General features: G+C 64.2%; 3 protein-coding genes across 3 annotated transcripts in view; 2 read left to right on the top strand and 1 right to left on the bottom strand.

Moving 5' to 3' along the window:
* Nucleotides 1-270: 270 nt before the first annotated feature.
* SGSH (N-sulfoglucosamine sulfohydrolase) lies at nucleotides 271-3503 on the bottom strand (the record flags this gene model as incomplete). Its single annotated transcript, XM_080629543.1, has 8 exons — nucleotides 3342-3503; nucleotides 2976-3136; nucleotides 2642-2747; nucleotides 2073-2223; nucleotides 1658-1814; nucleotides 1402-1483; nucleotides 1113-1316; nucleotides 271-830 (listed from the first exon to the last, which is right to left on the bottom strand). Exons 1-8 carry the CDS (start codon nucleotides 3433-3435, stop codon nucleotides 271-273), a joined length of 1515 nt encoding a protein of 504 aa, XP_080485669.1. The 5' UTR covers nucleotides 3436-3503.
* A 22-nt stretch (nucleotides 3504-3525) lies between these two features.
* On the top strand, nucleotides 3526-9759 carry SLC26A11 (solute carrier family 26 member 11; the record flags this gene model as incomplete). Its single annotated transcript, XM_080629639.1, has 16 exons — nucleotides 3526-3852; nucleotides 4075-4267; nucleotides 4448-4533; nucleotides 5402-5481; nucleotides 5763-5905; nucleotides 6171-6346; nucleotides 6489-6561; nucleotides 6920-6970; nucleotides 7382-7442; nucleotides 7726-7781; nucleotides 7888-8028; nucleotides 8127-8254; nucleotides 8366-8474; nucleotides 8658-8791; nucleotides 9106-9178; nucleotides 9601-9759. The coding sequence occupies 16 exons, from the start codon at nucleotides 3526-3528 to the stop codon at nucleotides 9699-9701; spliced, it is 1932 nt and encodes a 643-aa protein (XP_080485765.1). The 3' UTR covers nucleotides 9702-9759.
* A 1435-nt stretch (nucleotides 9760-11194) lies between these two features.
* The window catches only part of RNF213 (ring finger protein 213), a gene marked incomplete at its 5' end in the record, with an annotated part of 50013 nt that continues 48729 nt past the window's right edge, over nucleotides 11195-12478 (top strand). The window contains 4 exon segments of the mRNA XM_080629638.1: nucleotides 11195-11399; nucleotides 11441-11615; nucleotides 11711-11925; nucleotides 12103-12237. Coding sequence (XP_080485764.1) covers nucleotides 11195-11399; nucleotides 11441-11615; nucleotides 11711-11925; nucleotides 12103-12237 — 730 coding nt within the window.

The raw sequence follows: 12478 nt of genomic DNA, 5'->3' as shown, positions 1-12478 counted from the left end.
CTCTGCTGCTGCCTGCCCTAGCTCAGCACCCGCTGGCTCAGAACCCTTCATCCCTGCCTGGGAGCTGATGGGGACATGCTCAGCTTTGAGGGAAACAGAGACCTCTCCCCCAGAGGCTTTATTGAGGAGCAACTCGTCACTATGGCTCCATAGGTGTGAGATTCAAAGATCCCTGAAGGCTCCAGGGCCGGGCAGTGTTTGTGGTACAGAGCAGAGGTGCCCCCGGGGGTGTGGGACCTGCTCACAGCTGTCCCATGGCAGCGGGGATGCTCATAGCTCGTTGTGCAGCGGCTGGCACTGGGGGCTCAGCTTCTCCTCCAGAACAGCATCGGGGGCACACACCCAGGGGTCCCCCGTGTCCCACTGCCACTTCAGGAGCTGCGCCCGGAGCAGCTGGAAGATGGGGGCATAGCGGGGGTCCGGGGCCAGGTTCTGGCTCTCTGTGGGGTCAACGCTGCAGTCGAAGAGCTCCCAGCGGTCTCTATAGTAGTACTGGTGCAGGGTCTTGTTCCAGTGGGTCTGCTGCCCGGCCCTGGTGCGGTTAAGCAGGTCTTGGAAAGTGGGTGAGACGTAGAAGTCCTGATCGATGGGAAAGGGCATCTTGTAGTTGAGGTTGTGAATGAGGTGGAACTGTTGGTGCTGGATGGCTCGCATGGGGTAGTACATGGTCACCTCATGGTGGCTCTGGCTGCTGAAGGTGGTGTCCCAGGGCTGCTCCGACTCCAGCGCTGGCAGGAGAGACTTCCCAGTGAGATGCACCTGCTTCATGCCAAAGATGCTGTAAGAAGGGTAGGGGATGGAGAACCAGTCCAGAATGGTTGGCGTCAGATCTGGAGGGGAAGAGGAGGGTGAGAGGAGGAAACACAACCCCAGAGAGGGGCAGAAAGGTCCCTGGGGTCTGCTGCCACACGGGCTGCGGGTGGTCCTGGGATGAGGTGCAGGGCTGAGCCCTGGGATAACGTCCTTGCAGGGGACCCTGCTGTTCTTCATCCTTCCTCTCCCTACTCAGGGCTGTGCCAGTGCCCAGGGCTGCAGCCTGCCCTATGGGACAGGACCCCGGGTTTTGGTGCGGGGAGGATGGGGCCCATCTCCGCAGGACTCTGCTCCCTTACCCAGGAGGCTGGCGAAGGCCTGGCTGACCTGGCCCCAGCGCTCCCTGTGCTCCGGGGAGGAGAGCAACAGGGGCTCGGCCGTGCCCGACCGGTAGATGTTGGTCCTGCCGCCGGGGAAGGGGATGCCATTGTCGGAGGTGTAGATCACCAGTGTGCTGTTGTGGAAGCCGGCTCGGCGCAGCTCCTCCAGGACCAGCCCGATCCCTGCGGATGGATGGAGGGGCAGGGATGAAGAGGGGCAGGAGGGACAGCAGTGCTCACATCACCAGCCTGGCCCTGCGGCTCCCACCTTGGTCCATGCGCCCGATGGTTGTGTACTGGGCTGCCAGGTCCGCCCGGGCGGCCGGGGTGTCCGGAACAAAGTGCGGGACCTTAACAGAGACAGGGAAAGTGGCCACCCCAGGAAGGTTGTGGGTACAGCACAGTGGCCTCCGCCAGCTCTCACCCGTGGCACTGATTGCAGTGACTGGCTCCATCAGAGGCTGCTTTTGCACGCAGTTGCTGTGCAGTCCCATATAGCCACATGCAGCCCCACAGGCCCTCACCTGCACTTGCTCCGGGCGGTAGAGCTGTGGCTTCCAGTCAGGAATCCTGCCCATGCCGCTCTCTCCATTGCCGAATTTCTCACAGAAGGGCCCGTACTGGGGCTGGGAGTGCCCACAGCGATGTGGGTCGTGGAAGGCGACGTAGAGGAAGAAAGGCCTAGAGGTGAAAGGGTGGAGGTGGAGGCAAAGGGCGGCCCTCACCCCTGAGACCTGCCCTGGGCTGTGCAGGGGGAGCTGGGGTCGGCAGGAGGACTCCTCCCTAATGTGGGCTTCTGGATATGGGGTGACCCAGGGACAAGGTCTCCCAATGGGACATGGACATGTGTCTTCAGAGAAGCCGGTTTTCCTCTTCTCTGTTTCCCCCTCCTCTCCTGCACCCCCCTAGCAGCCTGTCCTGGGACACAGAGCCCATCACCTCTCATCCTGGCTCTGCAGGAACCGCCGGACAAGCGCTTTGATTCGGGTGATGTTTCTCCCGACCTGCAAGACTGAGCTGTTCTCCTCCGTGTAGGCGAAGTCGAAGGGATAGACGGCCTCAGGCCCAACGTGCTTCTTCCCAATTATGCCTGCAAGAACACGTGCTGTGCTGGAAGCCAGGGGAGGACAGGGGCTGCTGCAGCTCCTCTGCTCCAGCACTGGCTGTGCTCAGCCAGCGCTGGGGAGAGTGGAAGCTGCCCCAGGCTTCCCCAGTCATTTCTGCCCATTGCACTTCCACATCTGGTTGGAAAATGGGACCCAACCGGGACCACACTGCCGTAGGTCACAGGCGTGGGTGTTAGTGGAAGTGGAAGTTTGGGTAAAGCAGGAGCCTTGTGTGAACCTGAGAACCAGGAAGGAAGAGGATGAGGAAGAGAAGAAAAGCTGAGGTGTGATGAGGGTGGCAACAGAGCAGTGGGGGGGGAGGGGAAGCGAAGTGAAAGCCAGGGGTCATCACAGAGCATGGACACAGGTCCTTGGTGCCTGTCACTTGCCCCATGTCCCTACCTGTCCGGATGCGTGCTTGGCGGAGCAGCTGGGGCAGGCTGCGCACGCTATCGAAGGAGTTGAAGTGGTGCACATCCTGGTGCAGCCCATACATCCCATTCTGGTGCTGTGGGCAGGGGAGACAACAGCGTTGGACGATGCCTCTGGGCCTGGCCCCAAACAAGCCCAGCTGTGCGCTGTGTCTGCATGCCTGGGGAGCAGGTCCCAGGGGGCTGGGAAGAGGGGATGTCAGCGGGCAGGGGGGGATGGCCAGGTCCTGACTGTGCCACAAAGCCAGCTCTGATCAGCCCTGACCCCCACTGTGCCTGGACCCCAGTGTGTGGGGGTGCCCTACCTGGGGCAAGCCGGTGAGGATGCTGGCCCGGCTCGGGGAGCAGCTGCTGACGGAGGTGAAGGCGTTCTGGAAAACCACACTGCGCCGGGCCAGCGCGTCCAGGCTGGGTGTCCGGATGGCCGAGTTGTTGTAGGCGCCGCTCTCGAAGCCACCGTCGTCTGCTGCAGTGGGAGGGGTGCGGGATGAGCCCTGGGCACCGGGCCCGGTGACCGATGACACCGGGAGCATCTCTGCAGGGGCCGGTGCTGCGGTGACCGTCCCGGCACGGAGGGGCTGCGGTGGGACCCCGGGGCCGGCCCTGCGCTGCCCACGGGAGCAGCGGTTTCACTCCGCGGAACCGGGACCGGCTCCGGCGGCCGCACTCACCCAGGAGGAGCAGCACGTTGCGGGCAGCGGTCGGGGGCCGGGCCCCGCCGGTCCGGAACCCGACCAGCAGCAGCGCCAGCGCCCAGGGCCGCATGGCTCCGGCAGCGGCACCGGTACCGGCACCGGCGGCGGCGGGGCTCGGCGGCTCCTCCGGCCGCCCCGGCTCCTCCTCTGCCCCGGTCACATGGGGCAGTCCCGGAGGCTCAGATCCGGCCCGGGCGGGGCCCCGCGGCTGGAAACGGGTCCGGAGCGCGCTGGCGGCGGCCGGGCAGGGGACAGCGGCGCGGCCATGGCGGCCCCGGGGCCCCGGCAGCGCGGCGGGGGCTGCCCGTGCCCGTGCCCGTGGCCGTGCCCGTGGCCAGCTGCGCGGCGGCGGCTCCCGGTGCTGCGCTGGCTCCCGCGGTACAGCCCGGCCTGGCTGCGGCTCGACCTGGTGGCCGGGCTCAGCGTGGGGCTCACGGTGGTGCCGCAGGCGCTCGCCTACGCCGAGGTGGCGGGGCTGCCGCCCGAGGTGGGTGCCGCTGCCCGGGACACCCCTCCCGAGCGCGGGCAGGGCCGGGCGGCCGCGGGCTGTCCGGTGCCGTCACCCGTGCCCCGGGGCAGGAGCCCGCAGGAGCCGCGGGTGCGCTGGGCTGTGGAGGGAGCAGAGGGAGCCCGGGCCCCCGCGTCCCGGAGGGCTCTGGCATCTGCCGGTGCTCCGCGTTGTGCCAGCGCTCCCTTTGTCCCTGTGCAGTACGGCCTCTACTCTTCCTTCATGGGCTGCTTTGTCTACTGCTTCCTGGGCACCGCCAAGGACGTGACGCTGGGTCCCACGGCCATCATGTCGCTGCTTGTCTCCTCTTACGCGTTCCATGAGCCTGTCTATGCCATCCTGCTCACCTTCCTCTCTGGCTGCATTCAGCTGGCCATGGGGCTCCTGCACCTCGGTGAGATGCTCTTGCCGGGCAAGGGTATCACTGTACAGCCTGTAGCTGTCCCCCCATCCCCTATGCTCTCTGAGACACTGGGGATGTCCTGCTACCGCTTGTGACAGCTCTGAGTGTGTGCGAACACCCTGTGCTTGCTGTGGGGCCAGCAGCATGCTTACTGCTGCCCATCCTGTGCAGGTTTCCTTCTGGACTTCATTTCCTGCCCGGTCATTAAAGGGTTTACATCAGCTGCTTCCATCACCATTAGCTTCAACCAGATCAAGGTAGGACCTGCTGCTCTGCCCTGGCCACCTCACCTGCCCTCTCCTAGAGCTGTGATGGTTAGCATGAGGCTGGGTGATGTGCTCAGGTGCAAGAGCAAGGAGCCCCAGAGGGGCCCTGGTTTCCCCCCAACAGCAGTTCTGCTGGCTCCATGAGTGCTGTGCTGTGAGCAGGCCAAGCCCAACGCACCCTCTGCCTGTGGTGAGCTGGTGGCATCCAGGACACCAGGAAACCCAGGACACTTGGTCTGGTCACTTGCAGGGGTGCTGGTGATTCTCTCATCAGGTCTGCAGCGATGGAGCTGTGATGGGTTTGCAGCTCCACTGGTCCCTCCCTGGCCTCTCAGGGACCTGAGGCTCTTCGGGGCTGCAATGCTTCCTCTGGTTAACCAAAATCAGAGCCTCCGGGAGGCGGTGTCAGGCTCTGCCAGGAGCCAGCAGCCGGTGTTGGCCAATGGCTGTGGTTGCAGCGCGGCTGCTATGAAAGAGCTGGGCCCCGGCTGCTGCTCCAGCACGGTGCAGGGGGATGTTGGGCTGTAAGGGCTGGGGTGAGGGCTCCAGCGTGAACCCCTCCTGGGAGCTGCACAGGAGGGGTGCAGGAGGGGGTGGAGGCATCTCAGGGCCTGGGAGCGGCTTAAAAATCAGAGCATCCCGAGGCCCTGTCTGCACAGATCCTGCAGGAAAAGGGCTGTTGTGGAGCACATGCAGGAGCATGGGATGGTTACTGAGGAGCATTCCTACCAGCAGCACCAACACTGTGTGTGTGCCACGGCCCTGGGCAGGGCTGAGCCCCGGTGCTCCTGGCAGTCCCTCCATGGCGCCCGGCAGCTTGGATGGTGCCAGGCTTTCACCAGGCTTTGCCTTCCCATAGAACATCCTTGGGCTGCGGGGGATCCCTCGCCAGTTTTTCCTGCAGGTATTTGAGACGCTGCGGAGGATCGGGGAGACCAGGTCAGCACCGTCCCTGCTCCATCCCTGCTCCATCCCCGCTCCATCCCCGCTCTGTCCCGCTGCAGCTGTGGGGTCTTGGTCTCTGCTGCTTCACTCCCATCTCTGGGGGTCCCCCCTTCCCTCCCCTGCTGTCGCCCCAGAGGTGCCACATTTTGCTGGTGGGGCAGAGGTGCCGGCAGCATCCCTGCAAGCTCTGCAGCTCCCTGGGGATACGCTCTTCCTCCCATGGGGCTTTGGGGTAGCTCTGCCTGTGCCCCGCAGCGCTGATGTGCCTCTTGCAGGGTTGGGGACGCTGTCCTGGGGCTGGCCTGCCTGGCCGTGCTGGCGGGGCTCCGGGCCATGAAGAGCCGCCTGCCCCAGGCCACTCGTGTGGAGCCGCTGCCTGTCAGGGTCAGCTACCTCATCGTTTGGACCACCACCACGGGTGCGTTGGCCACCCCCTGCCTCTCTCCTCCTGCTGCCATCCCTCCTGGGGTCTTGTCTCTTTGGGGCATGAGAGAGACAGCCCAAAACTGGTAAAGCTCCAGGTCAGCAGGAGCTGAGAGCTGGAGGTGGGTCAGGGAGGGCAAAGTCCCAGGGATGGTCCTGCTGCTGTGTATGCCCCTTCCTGAGGCTTGGAAGACCCCAGCAGCCTGGTACCCACATCCTGCTGCCCTGGGCAGGTTTTCATGGTTGCTCTCTCACTGCAGCACGCAACGCCCTCGTGGTCCTGTTTGCTGGCCTGGTTGCTTACTCCTTCCAGGTGATGGGCTCCCAGCCATTCACACTCACCGGCAGCATCCCTCGGGGCCTCCCGGCATTCCAGCTGCCACGCTTCTCCATGGCTACACCCAACGGCACCATTCCCTTCCGGAGCATGGTGGAGGTGGGTGCCTGGCTGGCTGGCAGAGGATGAGCTCCCCTTGGGCTGACTCCTGCAGTCGCTGCTCCCCATGCAGCAGGAGAAGGCTCTGCTGTGGGATGACCTCATCCCTCTGTGGCTACACTGACCATGTCCTCTCCGCCAGGACATGGGGGTCGGGCTGGCCGTGGTGCCGCTCATGGGCCTGCTGGAGACCATTGCGATTGCCAAAGCTTTTGGTACGGCTGCATCAGGCTCCTGTGCCTGTGCCGGCACGAGTGGTGTCTGCAGGGGCTTGGGGAGCTGGGATGGTGCTGGTCCCATGGGGGCACTGGGAGGCACTGGGCTGCCTGTGCTGAGCCCGGTTCATAGTGTGAGGTGGCAGGAGGGGTCCGTGCGGGGCTGCTGACCCCCTCCCCTTGGCCAGGCAGTGCCCACATCCCTGACTTGGGAGGGAGCCGAGGGGTCCCTGTGTTGTGCATGGGATATGAGTGCTGGGGTGCTCGTGTGCTCGGGGGTGCTGGGAATGGACCCGTGGCTGTCTCCATGTGCATGTGCCCATGGGAAGCTCGGGCAAGGTCGCTCCTGTCCTTTCAGCCTCGCAGAATGATTACAGGATTGACCCCAACCAGGAGCTGCTGGCTATGGGTAAGAGACTGCTTGGAGCAGGAGGGCAGGGGTGGGGATGCAGCTTGGGCACCCCTGTGTGTCCCACAGCCCCTGAGCTGTCAAGAGATCCCCATCCCAGCAGCCCTACCTCTGCCTGAAGGTTTGCCCTTCTTACCTTGCCTGCTGCCCCCACCCCAAGCTTTTCTCACAGTTTAGCAATTTCCAGAGCAGCCTGAGCACAGCTCACACAGCTCGATGGGCTCTGGTCCGGCCCTGGGTACCTGGATGGGCTCTGGTCTGGTCCCGGGTACCTGGATGGGCTCTGGTCCAGCCCTGGGTACCAGCCAGGGGTGGAGGAGGTCATGACAGGGGCAGAGACCCCATCTTGTGGCCCTGTGCAGTGCCTCCCATACCTGCTGCATCTCCAGCCCCTCTCCATCCCCACTGCAGGCTTCGCCAACATCCTGGGCTCCTTCGTCTCATCGTATCCCATCACAGGCAGCTTTGGCCGGTGGGTAGCAGGAGCCCCAGCCCTCCCCTCGCTGGGGCTCTGTGACACCTCGGGTGCAAGGTTGTGCAGAGCCCGATGCATCCCTGAGCTCATGCGCTGGTCCCCAGCTGCCCACCTTGGCTGCTGGGCTATGCAGGGTCCTGCAGGGACCTTCCCTGCCCTCCTGCGTGCTCTGCGGCGCTGCTGCAGGCTGGGAGCTCCTGTCTCTGCCAGTGGGGTTTTCCCGCTGCTCCATGGGCAGTGCTGGGCCCAGCCTGGCCCAACGGCCTGCTCTGCATTTCAGCACAGCGGTGAACGCGCAGTCGGGTGTCTGCACCCCCGCGGGAGGGCTCGTCACAGGTAGAGCCCCCTCCCTGCCGTGGGCTGCTCTGCAGGTCCCCATGCCCAGCACCCCAGCACCCTGAGCATGGGGCCCCGTGACTGAGGAGCTCCCCATGTCCCGCAGGCGCCCTGGTGCTGCTCTCGCTGGCGTACCTCACCTCGCTCTTCTACTACATCCCCAAAGCGGCGCTGGCCGCTGTCATCATCTCCGCTGTGGTGCCCATGTTTGATGCTGGGATCTTCAGGAAGCTCTGGAGGGTTAAGAGTGAGGGCACGAGTCGGGGATGGTTGATCCCCTGGTGTAGCCAGGCTCTGCCTGTGCCCTGTGGCACGAGGACAAGGTGCAGGTTGTCTCCCTTGCAGGGCTGGACCTTGTGCCCCTCTGCGTGACATTCCTGCTCTGCTTCTGGGAGATCCAGTACGGCATCATGGCTGGGATGCTGGTCTCAGGGATTTTCCTGCTCTACTCCATTGCCAGGCCCCTGATAAAGGTGGGATTCGAACCTCTCCTTGGATGCAGGGAGAACGGTGCTTTGCTTTGTTGCAGGGGCACAGCCCCAAGCTCCCTGTGACTCATCCCCTTGCACTGGGATCTTGCTCAGGTGTCAGAGGTGTTGGATGGGGACACGCTTGTTGTGCAGCCGTGGAGCACCCTGCACTTCCCTGCTGTTGAGCGCCTCCGGGATGCTGTGTGCAGCCATGCTCTCACAGGTACAGTGCTCCTGGGCCCACTGGTCCTCTCCCAGGAATCTGATTGTAGCCTGGTACTCACTTGGATCACTTCTGCCCGCTGCTGTCTCACCCCTTCCAGGCACAGCTCTGGGCTTTGTTCCCTGGGCTGGTCACGTCTGGACTGGTCATCAGGAACGTGACCATGTGCTCTTTGTCCAGCAGCATCTCCACCGCGCTTCATCATCCTGGACTGTTGCCACATCAGCAGCATCGATTACACGGTGGTGGCGGGGCTGGCAGAGCTGCTGCAGGAGCTGCACAAGCACAGCCTCTCACTGGCCTTCTGCAGCCTGCAGGTACGTGGGATGCAGCCTCAGCTGGCCCCACGCTGGGTCCTTCTGCCTCTCCCTGCACCAGGCATCAGCTCTGCTCCCTGGGGCAGGGTCTGTGCTGGCCCCTGGCACCTACCCTGAGGATGCTACTGCCTCTCTTCTGGCAGCGCCTTCATCCCAAAGAGGTGGAGGCTTCAGTTCCTGAGCACAGCTGTGGGAGGAGGGGCGGTGGGGAAGGGCTGCATCCTGTGTCCTGGGCTGGCTGGGGGGCTCGCAGCCCTGGTATAAGGGAAGTGGCCAGCAGCAGGCTGCCCCAGCCCAGGTTTCTCTGCCTTCAGGACCCTGTTCTCCAAGTTCTGCTGTCCGCAGACTTAGAGGGATTCCAGCATTTCCCTAGCCGAGAGGAGGCAGGTGAGGCTCTGGGCTGCCCCTGGTGCTCTCCTGGGGCTGGGACCCCAGGCTGCTGCTGATCAGGGGGTCTGGAAGATGAACCGGGGAATGTGGCCTTTGTCAAGCCCCAGAGCTGCTGTGCACAGCCCCTGCTCCCTCACCCAGCCCAGGCCCCAGTTTTACTGGTCAGTGTGAGGCCAGATTGGCTGGAACATCCCTCTGTGGTCGGCTGTCGCGGCCGTGTCCATCTCTGGCTCCCTGTGCCCCACAGCAGGCACCTTGCTGCAGGGCAGAGGAAAGTCCTTGACTTAGGTAAACTCTGCTCAGAACATCCGTGTGTTATCAGCATCGCTCTCATCCTGAATCCAAAACACAGCTCAGGGAAGGAAATTAACTCTATCCCACCTAAAACTGTCTTGTTTCTCCCCATCTCCCTGGCTCAGAGCGGTGCAGAGGAGCGGAGCCGGGGAGCAGCGGGGCAGCCCCCAGAGCCAGCACCAGCACCAGCCAGAGCTCACTGCTGCCCACAGGGCTCATCCAATGAGTGGTGACACCAATACCCCGGTGACATCCAACCAACATCCTGCACTGTCCCAGGGGTCCCACTGGTCCCACGCTGGCTGCTGGGGCTTGGACACCTCTAGGACAAACAGTCCATGGAAAGGATTAGTGAAGGAAAACCATTCCCCATCCCAGTCATTGGGAAAAGCCATCCCTCCTCCAGGCCTTTCTCCATCCTCAAAGCTGCCATCTTTTAAATCAGCTGTTTTAATTCTAGAGACTTTTCTTATTCTGGGATATTCTATGATTCAATGATTCAAGCGCTGAACTGTGATGCAGTGTGCTCGTGGCAACGCGAGCCCCAAGGGTGCTGGTGCTGCCCTCCCAGCCCACGAGCGTGCTGCAGCTCTCACCCTCACGCTGCTGGGAGATGAAAACCAGCACTGATTTTGCTCCTTACTGATCCTTCTGGGTTTATGGGACATTCTGCCAAATGCTGCCACGGGGCAGGGCTCTGCTGCCCCTCTGGGTGCAGCCTGACCCCAGCTTGTGCTTGCCTTGCTATAAAATGGGTGCAAAAAGCACTTAGTGCCACCAGGCAGCAGGGCTGGGGCAGGGTGCAGGAAGGGCAGTTTTCCTGACTGCCCCCCTGAAGGAGGGTGCAATAAAGCAGTGATTGCACATGAGTCAATGTGAGCTCTGCATTGCTTTGGGGAAAGCTTTTCGCTTTTGTGTGGGCAAGAAAAACTAAACCGGGCACTGCTGAGCGCACCGCGGAAATGAAACAAACCAGGCTCCGGGTACTGGCGTGCTCCATGCCTTAAGGTACAGCTCCTCCTCTCAAAGGCTCCACCTCAGCAGAGGTGCCCGGGAGACACAGAGCTCCGGGGCCGCCGGATCCTGCCGCCGGAGCCTGGAGCAGTTTGTTCCTCACTGCACCCGTGGCAGCACCCGCAGAGCTGGAAGGGCACTTGTGCCCTCTGTTCCCATCCATCCGTCCGTCAGCCGCCCCGCACCAGAAGTGACCAGTGCAGACGGAGCAGGTTTCTCTTTCACGTCGCGTGCAGCCGCCTGGGGTTTTGCGGGGAAAGCTGCTCTGCGTGCCCAGAGGGGCTCAGGTAACCTCAAAATGGAGCCTGGGGGTAGAAGAGGGTTTGGGTTCGTGTGTGCTCAAACCGTGTGTGCAAGTGCGTGTGTGAGGGCTGCTGGGACCTATCATCGGCTCAGTCCCAGCTGGAGCCGGAGATGGGGTGGCAGCCGCGTCCCCACTTCGGGCTGGTGGATCCAGTGGGATGCATTTCCCTCCATGCACTTGCCCTCGCACTGGTGTGAAGCACCCCACGGACCCCCTCCTGCGGCCCGGGGAGCCTGCTCGGGGCCGGTTGCTGCCGCTATTCCAGACGGCGACGAGAACCGACCGACGACAGCCGGAGGGACGGGGTGGCGAGTCCCGGGGCCACCAGCCCGGAGCGGGGCCGGGAGCTGCTGACCCCCGGCTCGGCGGGGGGAGAACGGGCTCCACCGGCCCCTCGGATCATGGCGGGGGGCACGGGGAACCCCTCCCGGCCCCAGCAGCCACGGTGGGGCGGGACCCCAGCGGGAGCCGCCCGGGGGGGGCCGGGCCGGGGCCGGGCGGCGGTGGTGACGTCCCCAGACCGAAACTTCGGGCTCTGCGGGAAAACGAAACTTTACCGGTCGCAGTGGCGGAGAGGCCGCTGCGGGAGCCGGGCCCTGCCCGCGGGTGAGTTATGCTGCCGGGTGTGGAGGGCTGCGGCGGGGCAGTGCTGCGGGAGGGCCGGAGCACCGGCATCGGGCTTGCGGGGGGGAGCCTCTGCGGGAGGCGCGGGGCCAAGGGGAAGGGGCTCCTCTACTGCGCCCCGCTGCAGCCTCCTGGTGAGCGCCGGCAGCCCCGGGACCTGCCAGGTGCGCCCCGATCCCCGGCGAGCCCCGATCCCTGGTGAGTCCCCACTCTCCGGTGCGTCCGTTTCCACCCCTTCCGCCGGTGCCCCGGGACCGCCGTTACCGGCCGGGACCCTGATGCCCCCCTCACAGGCTGGGGCTGCAGCCGCAGCTCCGCCCCCTGCCCTCACCTAACGGGCCTCATTTGCGTTCCGCCCTTCGCCACGCCATTGGCCCGTCTGCCTATTCATTTGCATATGTACACAGAAGTGGCGGGAGCTACTGCCTATCCGCAGGGGAGAGCGGCGCCTCATTTGCATATGGGCTCCGCCTGGGGGTCAGCCCCGCCTCCGCCCCGGGCGGGTCAGGTGAGGGTTGCGGCCTGAGGGCTCCGCCCGGCACTGCCCAGGCAGGAATCCGGCCCAGGGGAAGGGGGCTCCGGGCGAGAGGCAGCTCCCTGGGGACCCCCAGAGCTTTCATCACCTCACGCTAATGGGTCCATTGTTCTCTTTGCCCCGTCCTCCTCTCTCCCCCTTGGCTGCCAGGGGCTCACTGTAGTTGGTGCCCGGGGAACATGCAGTGCTGCGGGGGCCGCTTTGTGTCTGGGGACGGTTCTCCCGGTTCTTGCAGCCAGTGCGGGGCCCGGCTGGCGCCCGGCACTGGGGAGCAGGAGGATGCAGGTAGGAGGAGGCGCTATGGGGTGAGCTGGGGGGGGCTCCAGCCCTGCGGCTCCACAGGGACCAGCGGCTGCGGGTGTCCCCGGTTGCCGTGTTACCCCTGCGCTCTATGCGCTGCTCATCTCAAGCTTCCCTCGTGTTCTGGCCAGAGATGGAGTTTTCCTCGTTGTGGTGGGGAGCAGAGAAGCCGCTGGCTCCTCCCGCACACGTTCTGCATGCTCGGGTGGCCGGTGTTGAGCTGGTT

Source organism: Psittacula echo (assembly GCF_963264785.1).
Source record: "Psittacula echo genome assembly, chromosome: 14".
NCBI lineage: Eukaryota > Metazoa > Chordata > Aves > Psittaciformes > Psittacidae > Psittacula > Psittacula echo.
Note: the sequence above shows the minus strand (reverse complement) of the source record. Positions and strands in the feature narration are given on the sequence as shown.